This window comes from Oncorhynchus clarkii, chromosome 12 (assembly GCF_045791955.1).
Source record: "Oncorhynchus clarkii lewisi isolate Uvic-CL-2024 chromosome 12, UVic_Ocla_1.0, whole genome shotgun sequence".
Classification (NCBI taxonomy): domain Eukaryota; kingdom Metazoa; phylum Chordata; class Actinopteri; order Salmoniformes; family Salmonidae; genus Oncorhynchus; species Oncorhynchus clarkii.
The window spans coordinates 45,272,298-45,296,862 of record NC_092158.1 but is presented as its reverse complement, the minus strand read 5'-3'; the positions used below and the strand labels follow the sequence as shown (position 1 = coordinate 45,296,862).

The window sequence follows — 24,565 nt, the reverse complement described above, 5'->3', positions numbered from 1 at the left end:
TCCGTACATCAGGGTCAATCTTGACCCCTCTAAGCGCCAGGGCTCAAACAAATCAGTCTCGGGTTGTACCCTTCCCCAGGGATCAAAAACAGTTAGTAAGTTCCCATGATACTAGCTTCTGTCTGCCTGCATGTCTGCCTGCCTAACCTACTGGATGTGTGTGTGTGTGTGTGTGTGTGTGTGTGTGTGTGTGTATGTATGTATGTGTGTGTGCTCGCGCCTGTCTGACTGTGTGCCTGTTTACTTACCTATCTGTCTGCATGCCTACCTGTTTGTCTATGTCTTACCAACCTGTCTAATTTGCCTAGTACTTACCTGTATGCCTGCCTGCCTGTCTTCCCACTTGTCTTTGTTCTGCAGCTCTCTGCTTTTTGGTTAATTCCTTTGGCATACCCTTGTGCAGGGTTGTCATCTATTGTCTTGGGGGTAACACTTTACTTGAATGCTGCATCATAAGGGCTACATAACACTGTCATTACAATGACGTGTCATAAACCGTTTTGACTTGCTGCAACTGACTTTAAACTGTCACAACACAAACCATGAATTAACTATGGCGGTTTTGCTAGACAATTGGCTAATCTACAGTAAACATAGTCTGTGTCATTTTGACAGTGTAAAGGCATTTGTCATAAACTGACACCTATGACATCTGTTATGGCATTGTTATGAAAGTGTTATGTAGCCTTTATAATACATTGGACTTCTGTTAAAATAAGTATTTTTTCCAGGGGCACCATCGTAGTGGATAAGATCTTCTTGTGACTCCATCTACTTTGTTTTAGTTTTATTTTGAATGACATTTGATTCCCGGGCATGAGGATTATCTTTGTTGTGTGGTGGAATTAGGGTTGCAAAATGAGGGTATATTACCGGAAACCTTCAAAGTTTACCAGTAAACTATCCGATTTTTTGTGCGCATTTTATCAGATGACTATCTACTGTAGTGACGTTTTTGATACTTCAGATTATCACAGGTGTCTCTAATTACCTCTGGAACTGTGTGGCCTTATCACACGTAAACAGTGGTGTAGTGGAGGGTAAATGTAAGTAAATGCAATTTAGCCATATGTTTTTGTTCCTATACAGTTTAACCACTGTATTTTTTTAACCACGACCGGCGATCAGTTTACCCACCAATTTTTTTTATTTTACCACTACCTCACTGCATGTAAAATGTAGAAAATATATAGAGATTTTTTTTTTAATTAGAATGACAAAACTGTAAAAAATCATCCTAGATATAATCCATCAATTTAGTGAATACCATTGGTGTTTTTTAAATGTACACACTTTTATTTATTTTACTATGTCAATATGTCTTTATTGTAAATATTTTTGCGCCGAATTGGTGGCAGTTGTGAAAAAAGTCAACAGTTGTAAGAGTTGCAGGGTTAATTGAAAATAATGCAATTGTTAATTATATGCTTTTTTCATTCATTTGGCTATTTTCTCTTGAACCATATGGTCTATCCACTAGAAACTCATGGACAATATGGACACAGATCAACAACAAAAAATGAATACTATATATGAAAAAAAAACAAATCCTAATTACCATAGATTGCCACAGATTACCTTTTAATTACAAAAAGTACAGAAGATTCCGGTAACTTTGGTAAATATCCGGTATCTTTGCAACCCTAGGTGAAATTGATAGTGATGGACAGTTGGTGTCACAGAATGCACCAACATTTACACTGCTGTGGATTCTCCCACCTCGCCTTAAAATACAGTTTACTGTTCTCAATGAACAAACACAATATGAGACGCTTGGGGTTGTTTATTAATTTCTTATATTGATACAGCGTTATTATATGACTCTGTTGTGCAAGTCAGGGCGCTCTGATACAGAGTGATATTTGTGCCAATAAAAAGTATGCTGCACTAATATCACTCCCTACTCTGACCTGTTTACATGGGTTGCAACTACGTCACCTGATTGCATCACCACATTGTTATCAACATTCTCAAGACGCTGTCAGCCATAGTGGCTCCTGAATGTCGAGTGGTGCCCAGTCATTCTGAACAGAGGCTAATGATTGTTTCGTCTTTACAGTATACTGTAGTGGCATGAACATATAATGACATTAATAGTAGGCAAATAATAAGTAGGAAACAACTTTGTCATCACCATGATGTTGTTACATTTACTTTGGACAGATGACAATGTTGTCATTAGCTAGCAAAGTTTGTCAAAAATACCTAGCAATGCTAACGTTAGCTTAAATCCGGCAAAGTTTGTCAAAAATACCTAGCAATGCTAACGTTAGCTTAAATCCGGTGCTCTCCTCTCACGCTTATCTAGCTAGCTAACATTATACTGCATCTAAAGGTAATATGAAGACATCACAATTAGAGGTCGACCGACTATGATTTTTCAACGCCATACTGATTATTGGAGGACCAAATACAGCCTAATCTCGGGAGTTGATAGGCTTGAAGTCATAAACAGCCCAATGCTTGAAGCATTGCAAAGAGCTGCTGGCAAACGCAGGAAAGTGCTGTGTGAATGCTTACGAGCCTAGTGCTGCCTACCACCACTCAGTCAGACTGCTCTATCAAATCATAGACTTAATTATAATATAATAACACACAGAAATACAAGCCTTGGGTCATTAATATGGTCAAATCCGGAAACATTAATGTCGAAAACAAAACATTTATTCTTTCAGTGAAATACGGAACCTTCTGTATTTTATCTAACTGGTGGCATCCATAAGTCTAAATATTGCTGTTACATTGCACAACCTTCAATGCTATGTCATAATTACTGTATGTAAAATTCTGGCAAATTAGTTTGCAACGAGCCAGGCGGCCCAAACTGTTGCATATACCCTGACTCTGCATGCAATTAACGCAAGAGAAGTGACACAATTTCCCTAGGTAATATTGCCTGCTAACATAAATTTATTTTAACTAAATATGCAGGTTTAATTTTGATTTTAAGAAAGGCATTGATGTTTATGGTTAGGTACATTCGTGCAACGATTGTGCTTTTTTTGCAAATGCGCTTTTGTTAAATCATCCCCCGTTTGGCGAAGCTGTGTCACGTTCTGACCTTTATTTCCTTTGTTTTTGTATTTAGTTAGTATGGTCAGGGCGTGAGTTGAGTGGGCAGTCTATGTTTGATTTTCTATGATTTGAGGATTTCTATGTTTCGGCCTAGTATGGTTCTCAATCAGAGGCAGGTGTCATTAGTTGTCTCTGATTGAGAATCATACTTAGGTAGCCTGGGTTGCACTGTTTGTTTGTGGGTGATTGTCTATGTTAGTGGCTTGTGTCAGCACAGGTCTCATTTGTAGCTTCACGGTCGTATTTGGTTTATTGTTTTGTGTTACTCTTTTGTATAGTGTTCAGTGTTCTCTTTATTAAAATTCACTATGAACACATACCACGCCGCATATTGGTCCTCTGATCCTTCTCGCCTCTCCTCTTCAGATGAAGAGGAGGACGACCGTGACAAGCTGGCTGTCTTTGTTGGGAAGAAATGGTCTTCACACAGTTCGCAACGAGCCAGGCGGCCTAAACTGCTGCATATACCCTGACTCTGTTGCACTGAACACAAGAGAAGTGACACAATTTCCCCAGTTAAAAGGAAGTCATGTTAGCAGGCAATATTAACTAAATATACAGGTTTAAAAATATATACTTGTGTATTGATTTTAAGAAAGGCGTTGATGTTTATGGTTGATGTTTATGGTTGGGTACATTGGTGCAACGACAGTGCTTTTTTGTGAATGCACTTGTTAAATCACCTGTTTGGCGAAGTAAGCTGTGATTCAATGATAAATGAACAGGCACCGCATCGATTATATGCAACGCAGGACAAGCTAGATAAACTAGTAATATCATCACCATATGTAGTTAACTAGTGATTATGTTAAGATTTATTGTTTTTTTACAAGATAAGTTTAATGCACCTTACCTTGGCTCCTTGCTGCACTCGCATAACAGGTAGTCAAGCCTGCCACGGAGTCTCCTCGTGGAGTGCAATGTAATCGGCCATAATCGGTGTCCAAAAATGCAGATGACCGATTGTTATGAGAACTTGAAATAGGCCCTAATTAATCGGTCGACCTCTAATCACAATGACGACAAAAGGTTTTCCTTCTAATTATTTGCCTCCTTTAGAAATGTTAATCAATGGCAGTTGACAATGCATTGAGTAGAATGTTCACTCGGGAGTCAGCCCTCAATATAGAACTTATATAACAATATTGTGACGCAACGTACAACCGATGAATACCTGGAGTTTTTTGTCGCTGTTGTCGTTTGCTTGTCCTCACTCTATGATTTCCTTTCTTTTTGAATGGCTTCTCAGTATTGTGGATTGATGGTGACTCTCTCTGTGTACTTGGTGGACATGAAACTGCATCTCCCATAAAACACCTCTCTGATTCCCCATTTAATTGTGTGTGTGTGTGTGTGTGTGTGTGTGTGTGTGTGTGTGTGTGTGTGTGTGTGTGTGTGTGTGTGTGTGTGTGTGTGTGTGTGTGTGTGTGTGTGTGTTCTCTACGCAGGGTCACAAATGAACCTGAGGGAATCTGCCGATCTGCGGTCACAAGGTCAGTATATGTCACAAGGTCAGTATATCCGGCAACCCTTTGTCACCTCATCTATAACCCCAACATAACCGTGTTAGGTTGTTGTCATGTTTCAGACAGTAAACTTGCTCACATTAACTGAAAATTCATTCTTAGATTTAAAGGCCCAGTGCTGTCGAAAATGTTGATCAGTGTTATTTTCTGATAGTTGCTGGTTGAAAATACAATATACACAGGACCTTCTAATCAACAGGCTTGCATCGTCTGGAGTTTTTGCTTGCAATGGTGACATCACCATCGGTAAATTGGTAAAGAGACCTAAAACAAATAGAGTTCCAAACCTCTCTGCCAATACAGCTATTGTTCAGTTTCCCCCTCCCCACTCCTAGCAAAATTCTTGATTGAGAAATATGTTTTTGCTAAAAAAAATGGAAATATATTGCAGTAAGGTACTTAATTGTTACCCAGAAAATATTTGATATTGATATAAAAATGGCTGCATTGGGCCTTTACTAGATTCAACCACCCATTCTCACTTTCTTTTCTCCTTGCCCACCCCTTTCCCTCTAACAACTCTTCTCTCCTCCTTTTTCTTTTACTCTCCCACCACTCTGTCCTTTCTCTTTCTTTTTTTTCTGTCGCTCTCCCTTTCTGGTCACCAGTCGCCATTTACCTGGGCATCAAAAAGCGGCCGAGCCCTGGGCCATCGGACGTGGCTGGAATCTGAGGGTACCCCGGGGGCGGCGGGACCCAGCGGAGGTGGTGCTGGCTCTGCGGGAGGCGGCACGGGGCTGCGGCTGCCAGGTCCACCACGCCGGCCCCTTCCTGCTCTCCTGCACCCACGGGGCTTCCGGCGGTTGCGTGGCCTTCAAGGCAGAGGTGTGCCACCTCTCCACGGGGGGTGGTGCCTCCAACAATAAGACTTCCAACGGGGTGCGCTATACACGACTTTGGGGAGCACCGCTCGTTTTCCGGGACATCGCCATGCAAATCTCAAAGGACCTCGAACTCTGAATATAATGGGGGTTGAGAAGGATGGAAAGAGAAATACAGAGAAAGAGGGATGTGGGGCTGGACTCAATATAAAATACATTTGCCCCTGTCTCTTACGTGGCTATAGCCCTACCCCCCTCCGCACCAGTCTCAACCTAACCACCCGCCCCCATCGCCACACCACCCAGACCCAAATGTACCCCCCGCGTCCCTCTCACCACTACAACTGAACAGCTTCACCCACTGGAACCTGATCAGACAGGAATCCAGCTTAAAATGTTTTACTGTTACATAGCCATAATGACTATTACTTTTATGATTGGTATCATTGTCTTTTTTAACGATCACCAACTCCGTACCGACAACATCAAAAACATTCTCGAAAACATTTCTCGTGTTTCGCCGTCTTGGACGCGTGTCACAGTACAGATATAGGATCTTGATTTGATCACCCTGTTGCAGGATAACTTTCCTGCAATACAGGAAATGTAAAACTTGTAGTGTATTTGAGGTTTAAAAAGGCTTCTGAAGTTTGTAATTTCCACTTCAAAATTTCAGACTTTATTTTCCCTTACGAAAAATGTATCAACCCATAAAACATTTCCATTAATTATAATTCACATAATAATTCACATTTCCTGTTGCTGCAGGATTATTTTCCTGCTGTAGCTAACTGGCTCAAATTAAGATCCTACATCTATGTATGTATTGCTCTTTCTTCTCCCATTTGAACATTGATACTGATGAAGTGATCATCCAAGGACTTCTGTGGACGATATGCACAAATATGGAGACAGTTAACTCCATGATTTGACAAGCGGCATCAAAGGTTACTCTGTTTTTCTATTTGTGCACAGTATAGGCGGGATTGGATTGTTGGGCAATGACAGAAGTTGACAAGACACTTTGTACCAGCCAATGGGAACCTTCACATCCATTTCCACTAACATCATCAACTGAAAAAGGTAGTAGGTGGGGATGTTATCTCGGACACATCATGAATCTATCTCAGTTAGTCTGACATATGGCATAAACAAACTGGATTGATATAGGTTTCACTTTTGTAGTATTGTACAAACCAAACACCATAATAAGCTATTATGTTAATGTGTAATGTCAGGCAGTATACACTTTGGTACATATCATGCTCCATTTTAGATATCAGTGCCAATACGAAAACTGAATCTATGTACAGTGCATTCTGAAAGTATTCAAACCCCTTGACTTTTTTCAATTTTTTTTACTTTACAGCCTCATTCTAAAATGGATAAAACATGTATTTTTTCTCATCAATCTACACACAATACCCCATAATGACAAAGCGAAAACAGGTTTTTAGACATTTGTATGAAACAAATATAACAGAAATACCTTAACATAAGTGTTCAGACCCTTCGCTATGAGACTTTAAATTTAGCTCAGGTGCAACCTGTTTCCATTGATCATCCTTGAGATGTTTTTACAACTTGATCGGAGTCCATCTGTGGTAAATTCAATTGATTGGCCATGATTTGGAAAGGCACACAACTGCCTATATAAGGACCCACAGTCGACAGTGCATGTCAAAGCAAAAACCAAGCCATGAGGTCGAGGGAATTGTCCGTAGAGCTCCGAGACAGGATTGTGTCAAGGCACAGATCTGGGGGAGGCTACAAAAAAATGTCTGCAGCATTGAAGGTCCCCAATAACACAGTGGCCTCCATCAATCTTAAATGGAAGATGTTTGGAACTACCAAAACTCTTCCTAGAGCTGGCCACCCGGCCAAACTGAGCAAGAATCCAATGGTCACTCTGACAGAGCTCCAGAGTTCCTCTTTGGAAATGGGAAAACCTTCCAGAAGGACAACTATCTCTGCAGCCCTCCACCATTCAGGCCTTTATGGTAGTGTGGCCAGACGGAAGCTACTCCTCAGTAAAATGCACATGTAAGCCCACTTGGAGTTTTCCAAAAGGCACCTAAACTATTTGGCCTGAATGCCAAGCGCCAATTCTGGAGGAAACCTGGCACCATCCCTATGTTGAAGCATGGTGATTGCAGCATCATGCTGTGGGGATGTTTTTCAGCGGCAGGGACTGGGAAACTAGTCAGGATCGAGGGAAAGATGAATGGAGGAAAGTACAGAGAGATCCTTGATGAAAACCTGCTCCAGAGAGCTCAGGACCTCAGACTGGGGAAAAAGTTCACTTTCCAACAGGACAACGATTCTAACATGCTGACTAGACCGGACACGTCACGTGCGCGAGCGTCGCAAAAAAATTTTGAAATCCATGTTATTCAATTATTTCACCCACACTGCTCGCGTGCACCAATGAGCGTCTGCGATGCCAAGGGCTAAAATAGGACTCCTTTCTATTTCTGATGCCGATCGCGCTGCAAGTCCTGCCTCTTCCATCTCCTCGTTGGTTTATAGAAGCAGGTACCCACATGCCATCTCCTCATTGGTTATACCCGCGTGGGTGATTGAATGATGAACTGTTGCCGGTTGTCGTGGTAAAACTACGAACGTTTAGATGCCAATCGCCATATAAATTAAACGATGAAAAAGCCTGGAAGGAGGAGAGATGACTAGAAACGATTTGGTTGGCTGTTTTATGTGTGGATTAATTGTCGGCGTAGAGCACCTTGTACCTTTCAGGTAAAATAACAACTCAATGTTTATATCCCAGGACAAATTAGCTAGCAACAGCAAGCTATCTAAATAGGACAAATTAGCTAGCAAGTGCAAGCTAACTAGCCTAATTGCCATACATGTTTAAGGCTTTTCGACCTGTCCCCAAATTAATGTCATTGGTTCAGAGTTTGTTTTGATATTTTAATCTGCTTGTCGTGATCGCGTTTGGTGTAGGGGGACAAAATAAATGTATGCACAATAGCGCACGATGGCGCACGCGCACAGCCGGTTTGGGTTCCGTGTAAGCACACAGCCAAGACAGTGCAGGAGCAGCTTCGGTACAAGTCTTTGAATGTCCTTGAGTTGCCCCGCCAGAGCTCAGACTTGAACCCGATCGAACATCTCTGGCGAGACCTGAAAATAGCTGTGCAGCGACGCTCCCCATCCAACCTGACAGAGCTTGAGAGGATCTGTAGAGAAGAAATAGGAGAAACTCCCCAAATACAGGTGTGCCAAGCTTGTAGCATCATACCCCAAAATAATCTAGGCTGTAGTCGCTCCCAAAGGTGCTTCAACAAAGTACTGAGTAAAGGGTCTGAATACTTATGTAAATGTAATATTTCAATTTTTTAATTTTAATACAATTGCAAAAATGTCTAAAAACCTGTTTTTCGCTTTGTCATTATGGGGTATTGTGTGTAGATTGATGAGGAAAATGTTTTATTCAATCCATTTTAGAATAAGGCTGTAACGTAACAAAATGTGGAAAAATTCAAGGGGTCTGAAAACATTCCGAATGCACTGTAGATCAAAACTGTGGTTCGTAGCGCTATACATTTTTTCACCTTCAAACATCTTTAGCTATCTGTAGCTTTGGTTTCCTGCACACACCCTTGGAGAGTAATTCCTTTGCCAAATTCCTATTCCGTAGAAACTATTTTATCCCTCTGATTGGCTGGGATCAATGTCTGTGTTGGCACTGGTCATCATCAATAATCATATCATGCCATTTCTAAGCATTTTATCCCCTACCTCTCACGGTTTGATCTCTCCCTTTTACCTTTCTTGAACAGAGTTGAATTCAAGTCATGAAACAGTTGCACAGTGAGTTGTTCCTCAGCATAAAATAGTTTAACTCAATGTCTAATGACTAAAAGGGTGACTGGGAAAGCAATTTTTGTTTCAATGCAAAAGCAGTTCAGTGCAGAACATTGTGCCCTTGAACGCCACATGGCTTTGCCAAAATGCAAAGCTGTCAGGCTTCATAGTGAACCAAATCTGGAACAGACCTGGGTTGAAATAAATGATTATTTAACATTTCAAATACCCTTAGATACTCTGCCCTAAACGTTGGGCAAAAAGAGAGAGTATTTTAGTAGTATTTTTTTAACAATATTTGCCCACTGAAATAGGCTACATAGTTCAGAGAAACTCAATATAGAAACTCAAATAGAGATAATACTTGATCCAGATCTGTTTTGGAATAAGTCATATTTCTTTCAATGTGATGCAATGCCATTTTGTTTGGATTCTATTCCGTGCCCTGACGTTTTATCTTCAGCTATCTCTCAACATTGAAGGTGAACATCAAAATCCGTTTTTTTCCCCCTGAGGTAACTGCAACCGTCCAATCCCATTCCTACTGTTACACACGCTGGTGCCTCAACTCTGACACCCTTTAGCATTTTGGCATTGGTTATCTTCAGATCAAACGGGTTGTGTCTACTGTTGATGACTGTGGGTTGCTGTGAGGTGTGTGGGGGGGGGGATGCATAGACACACAGATGAGTAATTTAGAGAGAGAGAGCCTTAAAGGCAGTGTGACTGGGATGCTGTGTTTTCCCTCTTGCACCCCTTATGCCTACATATAGTACATGTTCAATGCTGGAAAATAAGCTAAAAAAGGCTTCCTCACATTCCCCCCTGATAAGAATGAATGATGTACTATGATGTTCATGTAGGCTACAAGATTTCTGCCTGATTATTTACTGGTAATACTCTCGATCTCAGTTGTGGCTTTTTGCTCATGGTGACATAACCAGTCAGAACAACGTGGTCATTTAACTTTGGATCTCTTATTTAAATCTTCACCACAAGCGTTTTTACTGTCCGTATGTCCGTTTGTTTTTGCAATCCTCCTCTTGTTTTGTTTTTCGAAAACACTCCCAGCTGTCGTCCACTTCACAGACACGTCGTTAAATCATCTCTTCAGAACCTCCTCAGTGCCGTTTGGTCTGCTACGCTGCCACATGACCTCCTATAGAGGAGAGCAATACTAATCTACAACATTACACAGCCCTCAACAGTACAGACAGATAGATTCACGGGCCTGAGGAGGGTCAGTCCTATGTCCTATAACATTGTGGTGTATATTAGCATTAGGTAATATAGACCTTGATGCACTTTGCTTTGACTTGAATCAGCTCCTTCCAGTGGAATCTCGGGCAAAGCCCACAACGAGCCACTGGAGGGCGCCAATGTCTTAAATGTGAACACTTCAATTTGTGGATATTTGCACAGGTACTTTATTTATTTTTTAGAATAATATCGTAATAAAAAATCTGCATTTATATCAGCCAGTTTATGGCTGTATAGAAAATATATGAATATAGTATATATCTTAGAGCTCAAGGTTTATTTATAGCTAGAGCAAGGGAAGTACTTCTAGTTTAAAGCAGTTTCTGTCAATGACAATGTGGAACAATACCAACCTGCAATCCTGCATGACTTCAAAGTTTGGGTTTTAGGGACATGGGGGGGGGGGGGGGGGGGGGTTGAAATTATTCATATCCATTATTCATAAAAATGCAGTCAGTGTTTGGACATATATATATGGTACAGAGAAATGGTACAAATGGCAGGCTTTTGGCCAATTGCAATGATTTCAGTCAATCTTCTATTACTTGCAGGGAAATTGGTTCAATTTGGACAATTTTACTTCCTGAATTCTGCAAATGTAACTTAAAAGGATTATCCACTGGATTTTCAGAAATGTACTTCACAAGTCTCCGATTTTCTCCACCCGTATAACAAAATGTAAAATGTGTCTAATGTGTTGTTGCAAATTCTGACATTTTAAATTGATGTTTCAATTCACACTATCCCTGATAAACACAAATGTCAGGCAGTTCTGATAGGAAAACCTTGGGTGCGTTCAAGCAATAGTAACGTCTGTTTACGGTGAAGGGAAAAAAATGATGGGCTGACATTGTTTCCAGGTGGAATATAATACAAACCTGTGAATTGCAGAAAGATAGTTCAATGTGTGCTGGTATGCCTATAAGAGACTGTCTGTGGTATAGATGGTTGTTGAACACAGTATTGTGACCCCAGGGGCTCAGTATTTAAGTAATGTACATTGTCATGCTAGAACTGTTTATTTTTGGAAATGATGTAATATGCAATAGAGGCCAATGAAACGGATGAACAGACACATTTTGACCTGGACGCCTAGTTCTGTACACCCCTTGACCCCTTCAGAAACAAACAATGTGAGATTGTGTTACCCAAAAGCCCTGTTGCTTTTGGTCTAGAGAGAAAGTGAGAAACATGGAGCGGACGAGAAATTAAATTCACAGATGTTGCCATTGTTTCTTTGTTTTTTGTTTGTTTGATGGATTTCTATGTTTGCTGCATGATTGATCATCATCATTGATTCTTGCTGTTGATCTTACTACAGATAATAACTTCATTTGACAGTTAGGCTTTTGGAAAACGTCTTGACCTACCACCCAGCAAACACACAACCACCACACAAAGCTATATAAATGTTTACTCCAGGTTGTGAGCGTCAACGTGCCCTTGCTACTTCGTAACAACACTTCGAATACCCTGTAAGTGCTACACTGTCTTAACAACAGCACCTTTAACTATTAGTATATTCTACACCCTACAGTGTTAAAAAGTACATTCTATTAGAGGCAAAATATTTACACAGAGCTGGTTTTGTATAACATTTCACGTTTACACCCTATACTGTTCAAATGTAGTCACTATTAGAGTTTACATTTACTCGGATGCAGTTTAGTTGTAACACTTGACGCCAGTGAAGAGTAAATACAACAATAGGCAGTGTTAGCCAGTGTTAATTTTCAACTATTTACAGAGTAACAGAAACTTTGTAAATGGTTAGAAAGCTAACCCTTTTGAAATTGTAATATTGATATATTAGGGCTCCCGAGTGTTGCATTGGTCTAACTTGCTGCATCTCAGTGCAAGAGGTGTCACTACAGTCCCTGGTTCGAGTTCAGGCTGTATCACATCCGGCAATGATTGGGAGTCCCATAGGGCTGCGCACAATTGGTCCAGCGTCGTCCGGGTTTGGCTGGGGTAGGCCGTTATTGTAAATAAGAATTTGTTCTTAACCAACTTGCCTAGTTAAATAAAATATATATATATTAGTGTAGTGTGAGACAATACGACAAGAGTGTTAACTCTACATTGAGTGCATGACCAAGAAAGATGTCAGCATCTGTATTTGTTCATGGAGATTATTGGACCACAGTTTCAATGATAACTTTTACTGATACATTTTAACAACCCATGTGATGCCACATCACATCTGTCAGACAAGCCCGACTACAGTGGATGCTGATCCCAGGACATTACCAACTGAATAGGAGAAAAGTGAGAAAAAATGGCAGAAGGAAGAAAAATAAATGGGTCTGTGTTCTGGGTACCAGATTCCTCAAGTCGGGCCAGTCATGGGCCATAACAGCACCCAACAGCAGGGGGAGACGGGGGCTTGTCAAACAAGAAGTGGTCATTGGTCAGCTGGTCCTGCTTGGCATCTGTCATGCCCTTCAGGGGGTAGTGCTTTCCCTTGAACACACCGTCCAGGGTGTTTAGAGCTGGAGACACAGAAAAACCCATTAAATATTATGTTCTACCATCCTCCCACTCTTAACAGCTAGAAGCTGTTCACTAAGAATTCTGGACCTGTATCCACAAAGCGTCTCAGAGTAGGAGTGCTGATTTAGGTTCAGGTCCCCACCTATCCATAATCATATTGTTTCTGGAGGAAAAAATGTAGCACTTTGTTAATACGAGCCTTGTCTATATTTCCAGTAAACTCCCTTTCGCTCACCTTACTACCTAGCTTCATGCACAATCCTGTGATTGCATAAGTGGCTATTGGTAGATGGGAGGCTCACCCTTGACGGACAGTCTCTCCATTGCTCTGCGGTAACCACGGCTGTCGTGGAGGGGCAGGGCATATCCCTTGATGCTGCGGCTGGTGCGCACATGGCTGGACAGGACGTAGTTGGGGTCCAGGTCATCACCTCCCTACACAGAATCAAGGTCACAACTGAGTTTTAGACCTGAACATTTGAAGTGGCTCAAACAACTTTGTGAATCCCAACCCCCTATGTCCTGAAGAGATTATTCAAAACATTTCCACACTACTTTTGCTCAGCAGTACTCCTCCTATAGTGAATGAAACCCATCAAACATGTCAGAGGAACGTCTCTACCTTCAGGTTCTCGAAATTCAGGTCGGTCTTGTGCTTGTCTGTGGGCTTGTAACCACTATGACGGTCTGAGATGATGGGGTCCAACAGATCCTTGAAGACCTAGTAGGACTCCTCATCACCAGCCACTCAGCCAATGGTCATGATGAAGGGGTGACCTGAAGACAGAGAGAGGAGAGGAGGGTAAGAAGGCAGCACATCTAAGGAGTAGGCTTACTGACTTTAATATACCACTCTGTGGTGTAAAAATATGCAAGACTTCAAGAAAGTGTGTGATATGTAAAATGCAAGTTACACATACAGTATTACAAGATTCTCTAACTGGTGGGCCGTCAACCGAATTTGGCCCGCTTGTGATTTTATTTGCCCCCCCCATGTTTTCTGAGCAAAAAAACCCAATTTTTTATTTATTTATTTAATTGTTGGACATAAAAGACTGTAAAAACACCATCAAATCAGCTCCAAGTTATATACATTTCGGAAATTCGTTCCCAAGTATTCCTACACATAATAGAGACATGTGAGTGTATACAAATATAAGCAAGGTTTGAAATGGTTATGCTTTAGTCAAATATTATATATGTTTGGGCTTCTTGCGGTCAATATGCAGTCTACAAATTATTTGTAATTATGTTACGGCCCCGTAACCATCTGCTCAAGAAAAAAATTGGCTCGCGGCTGATGATCCCTGCAATATTATATTCGCTAACATGGATATGGGAGCAGATATCTATTGTATGAAACTAAAAGCCCACAAACATTGTTGCAGCTTGTGCATATGTTAAACCTGCAAATACCTTTGCGAGCTTCCCGTTTTCTGCTCAGAAACTCATGAGCAATGACTCCCGCTAAAACTGACAGTTGGCCATTTCTCCTCAGTTTGAGTTTGGTTTTCACCATGAACAAACAGTTTACCAATTCACCTATATTACAATGTTGCATTATTGAAACTCTTCAACTGGGTTCTTGTGTCCATCCCACTCAATGACTGGAGTGCAGTCTTGGTTATAGGCTACATCATCTCCCAGGCAGCACCAACTCCTACCACTTCATCCAGGGTTGCAAAGGGAGGGTATTACTGGAAAGAATTTTGGTAACGTTCACATTTGTTTTCCATTTTATTTTATCAGATGATATCTAGTGGCCTTTTTGGGTACTTCAGATTATCACAGGTGTGTGTAATTAAATCTGGACCTCTGTGTGGCCTTATCACATGTACACAGTGGTGTAGTGGAGGGTAAATGTAAGTAAATGCAGTTTGGCCATTTTTTTTGTTCCTATACATTTTAACCACTGTATTCTTAACCCCGACCGGCAATAACACTGCATGTAAAATGTACTAAGATTATTAGAATTTTTTAAATTAGAATGACAAAGCTGTAAAAAATTTACCTAAATATAAACCGTCAACTTAGTGGATACCATTGGTGTTTAATATGAGGGTTTCAGCATTAAATATACATATTTTTAAATGTACACACTTTTATTTATTTTACTATGACAATATGTTTTTATTGTAAATGGGTTTTTTTGCTACCATAGTCTAGGCTATATTATATATTATGGTATTGATATCTCTTAAGCTATGGCATCATGATTGATTATGATTGATTGATGCCTAAGCTTTAGCTCAGCAGGCTACAATGGTTGTGCAGACTATTGTAGGGATATCTGCTCAGTTCTACTTCTGAGAGTTGTGTGTTTGAGGTGGTTATTGTCTATCCTCAGGGGGTGTATAGGAGATGTGTGGCACTCACCAGGGTTGTCGACACCTGTCTGGATGCGGTCATCCTGTGTGAAGCCTGGAGGAGGTTTGCTTGCCCCTCAGCTTGGCGTACATGTCCTTGGTCAGCACCTTGGCCATGTGGTTGATGTGCTTGGTGAGGTCAGGGTACTCCTCCTCAACTTTGAAGTTGAGTTTGAAGTTGTTGTGGGTGTCACCGAAAGGCATGCTTGCGTTTCTAACACTGTGGGGGGAAAAAAACCTCTTTGATCTTTAGATTTTTATTGTCCATAATTTGCACAGAAAAACAGCATCGTACAGACACATTAGGAATCCCTGAATGGCTTTGAAACCACCAAATATGATAGTAACCTATCAAGAATGTTCCCAGACACTGACAGTCGAGGAGATTCAATAGAACAGCTGCAAAGACTAAACGGTATCCTAGTAACAATATCCATGTGCACTGTGTCAAGTTATTCAGAATAGTTAAGGGGGAGCGCTTATGCATTGGATATTTTTAACACCCTCACCCCCCGACCTCATAACCTCTTCAACATTCCACCCACCATATATAATCCTCTCTTCAGTCCCCTTACCACTATCTCACACTCAACCTCTCTCTTGAACACCCCTACCCTTCATTCCCTTTGTCCACTTACACACACTGACCAAAAATATAAACACAACATGTAACGTGTTGGTCCCATGTTTCATAAGCTGAAATAAAAGATCCCAGAAATGTTCCATTCGCACAGAAAGCATATTTCTCTTAAATTGTGCGCACACATTTGTCTACATCCCTGTTAGTGAGCATTTCTCCTTTGCCAAGATAATCAATCCACCTGACAGGTGTGACATGTCAAGACGCTGATTAAACAGCATGATCATTACACAGCTGCAGTTTTGTCACACAACACAATGCCACAGATGTCTCAAATTTGGAGGGAAAGTGCAATTGGCATGCTGACTGCAGGAATGCCCACCAGAGCTGTTGCCAGACAATTTAATGTTAATTTCTCTACTATAAGCTGCCTCCTATGTCGATTCACAGAATTTGGCAGTATGTCAAACAGGCCTCACAAACGCAGACCACGTGTAACTACGCCAGCCCAGGACAACCACGGACCTCCACATCAGGCTTCTTCACCTGTGGGATCATCTGAGACCGGCCACCTGGAAAGCTGATGAAACTGTGGGTGTGCACAACCAAAGAATTTCTGCACAAACTGTCATAAACAATATCTTCTCCAGGGTCTTGTCCTGACTGCAGTTCGGTGTCATAACAGACTTCAGTGGGCAAACGCTCACCATCACTGGCAAGCTGGAGAAGTGTGCTCTTCTCAGATGAATATTTGTTTCAACTGTACCAGGCAGACAGTGTGTATGGCGTTGAGTGTGCGAGCGGCTTGCTGATGTCAATGTTATAAGCTACGAACAACGAACACCATTGCATTTTATCGATGGAAATTTCAATGCACACTGATACCATGACGAGATCCTGAGGCCCATTGTCGTGCCATCCATCCACCGCCATCACTTCATGTTCCAGCATGATAATGCATGACCCAATGTCGCAAGGATCTTTACAATATTCCGTGAAGCTGAAAATGTCCCAGTTCTTCGATTGCCTGCATACTTACCAGACATATAACCCATTGAGCATGTTTAGGATGCTCTGTATCTACGTGTACGCAGCATGTTCCATTTCCCGCCAATATCCAGCAACTTCGCACAGCCACTGAAGAGGAGTGGGACAACGTTCCACAGTCCACAATCAACAGCCTGATCAACTCAATGCGAAGGATGTGTCGTGCTGCATGATCACACTAGATATTGACTGGATACTGACTGGTTTTCTGACCCACGCCCCTTCCTTTTTTTAAGATATCTGTGACCAACAGATGCATATATGTATTCCCAGTCATGTGAAATCCATAGATTAGGGCCGAATGCATTTATTTAAATAGACATATTTTTTTATATGAACTGTGACGTGGTAAAATCTTTGAAATTGTTGCATGTTGTGTTTATATTTTTGATTAGTATACATATTCACCCCATACATTACACTCACACTGCAAAGAGAACAAACGCAGCCCCCCTTCACTTTACAGTATACAGGTAACTGCCAACATAAAGGAAAACTTGAGTAATTGAGGGATACAAAGTATATTGAAAGCAAGTGCTTCCACACAGGTGTGGAATTAACATCCCATCATGCTTAGGGTCTTGTATAAAATGCTGAGCAGGCCCAGTTGCCCATTATTTTGGCTACAATGGCTAGAAGAATAGGTCTCAGTGACTTTGAAATAGGTGTGATTGTTGGCACGTCTGGCAGGAGTTTCAGTGATGAAGACTGCTCAGCTTGCTGATGTTTCACGATAAGCCATGGCCGTCTGAGTCACCAGATCTCAACCCAATTGAACACTTATGGGAGATTCTGGAGCGGGGCCTAAGATAGCATTTTCCACGCCCCTGAACAAAATGCCAAATTATGGAACTTCTTGTGGAAGAATGGTGTCACATCCCTCCAATAGAGTTCGAGACCCTTGTATAATCTATGCTCCCTACCCTACAGTGTGATCACCCTATCAGCATTTTCATTGTCAAATGTGTCAAGAGAATCTGACACGTAGCCTATGAGATATTTTCAAATATCAATTGATTTTAAACTCAAACCAATTCACCAGAATGCCAGTGGTTTAAAGTACTGAAGTTAAAATAATTTAAAGTACTACGGGTATCTGTACTTCACTATTTATATTTCTGACTACATTTACTCCACTACATTCCCCCCCAAAATAATGTACTTTATACTCCATGCATTTTCCCTGATACCCAAAAGTAGTCGTTACAGTTTGTATGTTTAACAGAACATGAAATTGGTCCAATTCACACACTTATCAAGAGAACACCCCTGTTCGTCGCTACTGCCTCTGATCTGGCAGACTCACTAAATACAGATTATTAATTCGTAAATTATGTCTGAGTGTTGGAATGTGCCCTTGACTATCCATAAATAAATAAAAAACAAGACAATTGTGCCGTTTGGATTGCCTAATAGAAGTCATTTGTAAAAAGTTTATTTCTGCAATTACATTTACTTTTGATACTTAAAAACTTATTGGGGATAGCCCCTTTTTTTCCAATCTTCACCTAAAATGACCCAAATCTAACAGCCAGTAACTCAGGCCATAAAGCAAGGATAGGCATATTCTTGGTACCATTTGAAAGGAAACACTTTGAAGTTTGTGGAAATGTGAATTGAATGTAGGAGAATATAACACAATAGATCTGGTAGAAGAAAATATAAAGAAAAAAACGACCGTATTTTTTCTACCACCATCTTTGAAATGCAACAGAAAGGTCCCACGTCTAGCCATCACTTTGGTTGTAATTCCAATGGTGTCGACAAGAGGGCATGTGCAGACGGACAAGTTTAGCAGCTACATTTTGCGACAGATATGGGGTTTCCTGATACTCCCGTAAAACCCAGCTCATTGGCTATCTGTCTAGCTTTGTTTGACCCCGATTGGCGCTTATTTGACAAAATTACAGTTGATCAAGTGAAGATCGCCCGTGTCATCGGCGTGCCATGAAGGCATCGCTCTCTGATCAAATTTGGTGTCCTATAGGATATACTACACCCCTGATGATATAGTGAAGTCTGGTTACGTTCTAGGATCTCTGAGGAATAAATATGAATGTGATTTGACTGGTTGAAACAATCTTTAGAATTAGATTTTCACAGATTCCTTTTTTTGAAAATTGAACGAGTGTAAATACAAAATCGATTGTGCATGCTATATGGACCTTTTTAGGATATGAAAAATGATTGTATCTAACAAAACGACACATCATGTTATCTCTGGGACCCGTTGAATGATAAATCAGAGCAAGATTCCAGAATGTCAGTACACATTTCACCTTCAGAGGGGAATTTATCAAACCTATCGCGGTGAAAAAAGTGTTTTGTTGTTAAGAGCTCTTCTCAAACAATAGATATTTGCAGTAATATCTACTGTAAATTGGACAGTGCAGTTCTATTAACAAGAATTTAAGCTTTCAGCCGATAGAAGACACTTATATGTACCGACATTTGTTGTTTCTTGTCCATTAAAATAACATCAAAACGATCCGAAATACAGTGTAGACAATGTTAATGTTATAAATGACTATTGTAGCTGGAAATGGCTGATTTTTTTATGGAATATCTACATAGTCGTACAGTGGCCCATTATCTGCAACCATCACTCCTGTGTTCCAATGGCACGTTGTGTTAGCTAATCCACGTTTATCATTTTAAAAGGCTAATTGATCATTAGAAAACCATTTTGCAATTATGTTAGCACAGCTGAAACCTTGTTCTAATTAAAGAAGCTATAAAACTGGCCTTCTTTAGACTAGTTGAGTATCTGGAGCGTCAGCGTTTGTGGGTTTGATTACAGACTCAAAATGGCCAGAAACAAAGACCTTTCTTCTGAAACTCATCAGTCTATTCTTGTTCTGAGAAAGGAAGGCTATTCCATGTGAGAAATAAACTGAAGATCTCGTACAACGCTGTGTACTACTCCCTTCGCAGAACAGCGCAAACTGGTTCGAACCAGAATAGAAAGCGGTGCGGGAGACCCCGGTGCACAACTGAGCAAGAGGACAAGTACATTAGAGTGTCTAGTTTTAGAAACAGACTCCTCACAAGTTCTCAACTGGCAGCTTCCGCAAAACACCAGTCTCAATGTCAACAGTGAAGAGGCGACTGCGGGACAAATGAAGAGTTGGGATTTTGCCTGAAGACCAGACAAGAATGAAGTAACTGTCCTTGGGATCAGATCCTGTTCATCAGAGCCACAACAAACTCTGAAGGTCTTTGCCTCAGTTTAAATACCAGGCAGACACACAGCCATATTCTGGCCATTTTAGTTTCTGCACGATTAGCAGCCCGGTTTGGTATGCTCTGCCCCATGACATGATCCCTTATAGGAGAACAATACTAGTCCTACAGAACACAGACATATAATGAATATTGTCTTCCCTCCTCCTCAACCTTTACACCTTCTATAGTGAAGTTTCAACCTGGGGTTACATTAGGAATTTAGAGGCGGGGGAGCCCTTTTTTGGAACTGTAGGCTTCACTGTGGGAACCACACATGCTGAGATCATCCGTTCACCTACTCTGCGTCTCACAAAGACATGGCGGTTGGAACCAAAAATCTCAAAATTGGACTCATCAGACCAAAGGACAGATTTCCACAGGTCTAATGTCCATTGCTCGTGTTTCTTGGCCCAAGCAAGTCTCTACTTTTTACTGGTGTCCTTTAGTAGTGGTTTCTTTGCAGCAATTCAACCATGAAGGCTTGATTCACGCAGTCTCCTCTGAACAGTTGATGTTGAGATGTATCTGTTACTTGAACTCTGTGGGCTGAAATTTCTGAGGCTGGTAACTAATGAACTTATCCTCTGCAGCAGAGGTAACTCTGGGTCTTCCTTTCCTGTGGCGGTCCTCATGAGCGCCAGTTTCATCATAGCGCTTGATGGTTTTTGCGACTGCACTTAAAGAAACTTTCAGAGTACTTCAACTTTTCAGAATTGACTGACCTGCATGTCTTAAAGTAATGATCGACTGCCATTTCTATTTGCTTATTTGAGTTGTTCTTGCCATAATATGGACTTGGTCTTTTACCAAATAGGGCTATCTTCTTTATACCAACCCTACCTTGTCACAACACAACTGATTGGCTCAAATGCATTAAGAAGGAAATTACACAAATTAACTTTTAACAATGCACACCTGTTAATTGGAATGCATTCCAGAAGCTGGCTGAGAGAATGCCAAGAGTGTGCAAAGCTGTCATCAAGGCAAAGGGTGGCTAATTTGAAGAATCTCAAATATAAAATATATTTGGATTTGTTTAACTCTTTTTTTTTGGTTACTACATGATTCCATATTTGTTATTTCATAGTTTTGATGTCTTCACTATTATTCTACAATGTAGAAAATAGTAAAAATAAAGAAAAACCCTTGAATGAGTAGGTGTGTCCAAAGTTGACTCAAGTTTGCCAAAAAGCACCTGGAAGCAACTGGATGATTATCAAGACTCTTGGAAGAATGTTCTATGGACAGATGATTCACAAGTATACCTTTTTGGATGACATGGGTCCCATTGTGCCTGGCGAAAACCAAACTGCATTCCACAAAAAGAACCTCATACCAACGGTCAAGCATGGTGGTGGTAGTGTGATGCTTTGGGGATGCTTTGCTGCCTCAGGACCTGGACGACTTGCCTTAATAGAAGGAACCATACATTTTGCTCTGTATCAGAGAATTCTACAGGAGAATGTCAGGCCATCCGTTTGTGAGCTGAAGCTAAAGTGCAGCTTGGTCATGCTGCAAGACAATGATCCAAAACACACAGTCAAGACTACATGAAAATGGCTAAAAAGCAAAGTCCAGACCTAATCCCAATTGAGATGTTGTGGCAGGACTTGAAACGAACAGTTCATGCTTGAAAACCAACAAATGTCATTGAGTTGAAGCAGTTCTGCATGGAAGAGAGGGCCAAAACTCCTCAACAGCGACATGAGAGACTGATCAACAACTACAGGAAGTGTTTGGTTGGAGTCATTGCAGCTAAAAGTGGCACAACCAGTTATTGAGTGTAAATGGGCAATTACTTTTTCACACAGGGGAATTGGGTGTTGCGTAACTTTGTTAGTTAAATACATAAAATAAGTATACATTTTTTTTGTAAACTCGGGTTCCCTTTATCTAATATTAGGTTTGGTTGAAGATCTGATAAAATTCACTATCAAAAAATATGCAAAAATAGAGAAAATCAGAAAGGGGCAAATACCTTTTCACTGTGTGTCATTTTAATAGTGTAATGCAAACCAAAGTTTTCATAAATGCCACCTAATGTAGGAACATTCTGTTAACGTCACCTAATAATAATAATAATAATGAATGGTATTTACACGGAACAAAAAGATAAACGCAACATGCAACTATTTCTAAGATTTTACTCATTTACAATTCATATAAGGAAATCAGTCAATTTAAATCAATTCGTTAGGCTCTAGTCTATGGATTTCAATTTACTGGGAATACATATGTATTTGCATCAGTTGGTTACAGATACCTTTAAAAAAACGGTAGGGGCATGGATCAGAAAACCAGTCAGTATCTGGTGTGACCATTTGCCTTAAGCAGCGTGACACATCTTCTTCGTATAGAGTTGATCCGGCTGTTGATTGTGACCTGTGTGGAATGTTGTCCCACTCCTCTTCAATGGCTGTGTAAAGTTGCTGGATATTGGCAGGAACTAGAACACGCTGTCCTACACGTCGATCCAGAGCATCCCAATCATGCTCAATGGGTGAAATGTTTGGTGTTTATTCAGGCCATGGAAGAACTGGGACATTTTCAGCTTCCAGGAATTGTGTACAGATCCTTGTGATATGGGGCCGTGCATTATCATGCTGAAACATGAGGTAATGGCGGAGGATGAATGACACGACAATGTGCATCAGAATCTCGTCATGGTATCTCTGTGCATTGAAATTGCCATCGATAAAATGCAATTGTGTTCGTTGTCCGTAGCTGATGCCTGCCTATACCATAACCCCACTGACACCTCTGTTCACAACGTTGACTTCAGCAAACCCCTCACCCCACACCATACATGCTGTCTGCATCTGCCCGGTACAGTTGAAACCGGGATTCTTCAGTGAAGAGCTGACTTCTCCAGTTTGCCAGTGGCCATCGAAGGTGAGCACTTGCCAACTGAAGTCGGTTACGACGCCGAACTGCAGTCAGGTCAAGACTATTTAAGAGGATGACAAGCACGCAGATGAGCGTCCCTGAGACGTTTTCTGACAGTTTGTGCAGAAATTCTTCAGTTGTGCAAATTCAGCTGTCCGGGTGGCTGGTCTCAGATGATCCCACATGTGAAGAAGCAGTGTGTGGAGGTCCTTGGCTGGTGAGGTTACACGTGGGCGGCGGTTGTGAGGCCGTTTAGACGTACTGCCAAATTTTCTAAAATGACCTTGGAGGCATCTTATGGTAGAGAAATTAACATTAAATTCTCTGGCAACTGCTCTGGTGGACATTCCATGGTAATTGCATGCTCCCTCAACTTGAGACATCTGTGGCATTGTGTTGTGTAACAAAACTGCACATTTTAGAGTGGCCTTTTATTTTCCACCTGTGTAAGGATCATGCTGTTTCATCAGCTTCTTGATATGCCACACCTGTCAGGTGGATGGATGATCTTGGCGAAGGAGAAATGCTCACTAATAGGAATGTAAACAAATGTGTGCCTATGGAACATTTCTGGGATATTTTATTTCAGCTCATGAAACATGGGACCAACATTTTACATGTTGCGTTTATATTTTTGTTCAGTATATTTAGCGCTTTCAAGGTCTCAAAGTCGCTGATAAGGACCCAAAATCGCTTTAACTACTGATGTTCTTATAAACACGCCTCCAATACTTCTGCTGAATGCCCTGACATGTTGTGTGACCTTTCATGAATTTGCAGGAAAGTTGTCAAAAACACATTGCATAAACATAAAAAACAAACATTCTTGGAACTTTAAAACTACCTCCCTAATGTTCATGGAAATATACATTTTCCAGGGAAATGTACAAATATGAATGGCTACCCATTGTTTACGGTTTATGTTGTTGTTAAGTGATAAATATTTAACATCACTTGTTTGTTGCTGTTGCTCTTAGTGTTGATAATTACTCATGTTCATGCTTTATTGTTGGACAGTTAGGCTTGTTAATAGCATATTTGCCTACTATCCAGCTAATACACAACCACCACACAATTTTGTTTCAATCTTGATTCCAATTTGTGGGCCTCAACCTGCATTGCTACTTTGTAACAACACTTTGAAAACCCTGCCAGTGCCTGTGTGTTAAAAAGGTAGTCACTATTAGAGTTAAGACATTTCTGAGGGATTAAATTGTTTTTGTTACACCATAGTAGAGGGAATCCAACAATAACCAACAGTGTTGGCCAATGTTAACTTAATTTGCAACTATTTACAGAATATCTGTGAAATTGAAAGTGTACAATTAACTCTGTGTACTGTGGGACCATATAAACACTTTTTTATGGTTTAAGTGAACAATATTAGACTTGTTTTAACATTTACAGTGACTTATCACGAGTGTATGACCAAGAAAGACCAAGCTATGTTGACATCCG

General features: G+C 40.8%; 1 protein-coding gene and 1 pseudogene across 1 annotated transcript in view; one reads left to right on the top strand and one right to left on the bottom strand.

Moving 5' to 3' along the window:
- Positions 1 to 6,725, top strand: part of LOC139422051 (MAP/microtubule affinity-regulating kinase 4-like) — a 53,096-nt gene extending 46,371 nt beyond the window's left edge. Inside the window, exons 16-18 of the mRNA XM_071173191.1 lie at positions 13 to 99; positions 4,524 to 4,568; positions 5,210 to 6,725. Of these exons, the coding sequence (XP_071029292.1) occupies positions 13 to 99; positions 4,524 to 4,568; positions 5,210 to 5,561 (484 nt within the window). The 3' untranslated portion in view covers positions 5,562 to 6,725. The remainder of the gene's footprint in view (positions 1 to 12; positions 100 to 4,523; positions 4,569 to 5,209) is intronic.
- A 5,991-nt stretch (positions 6,726 to 12,716) lies between these two features.
- LOC139422472 (creatine kinase M-type-like) lies at positions 12,717 to 15,586 on the bottom strand (annotated as a pseudogene).
- Positions 15,587 to 24,565: the final 8,979 nt, after the last annotated feature.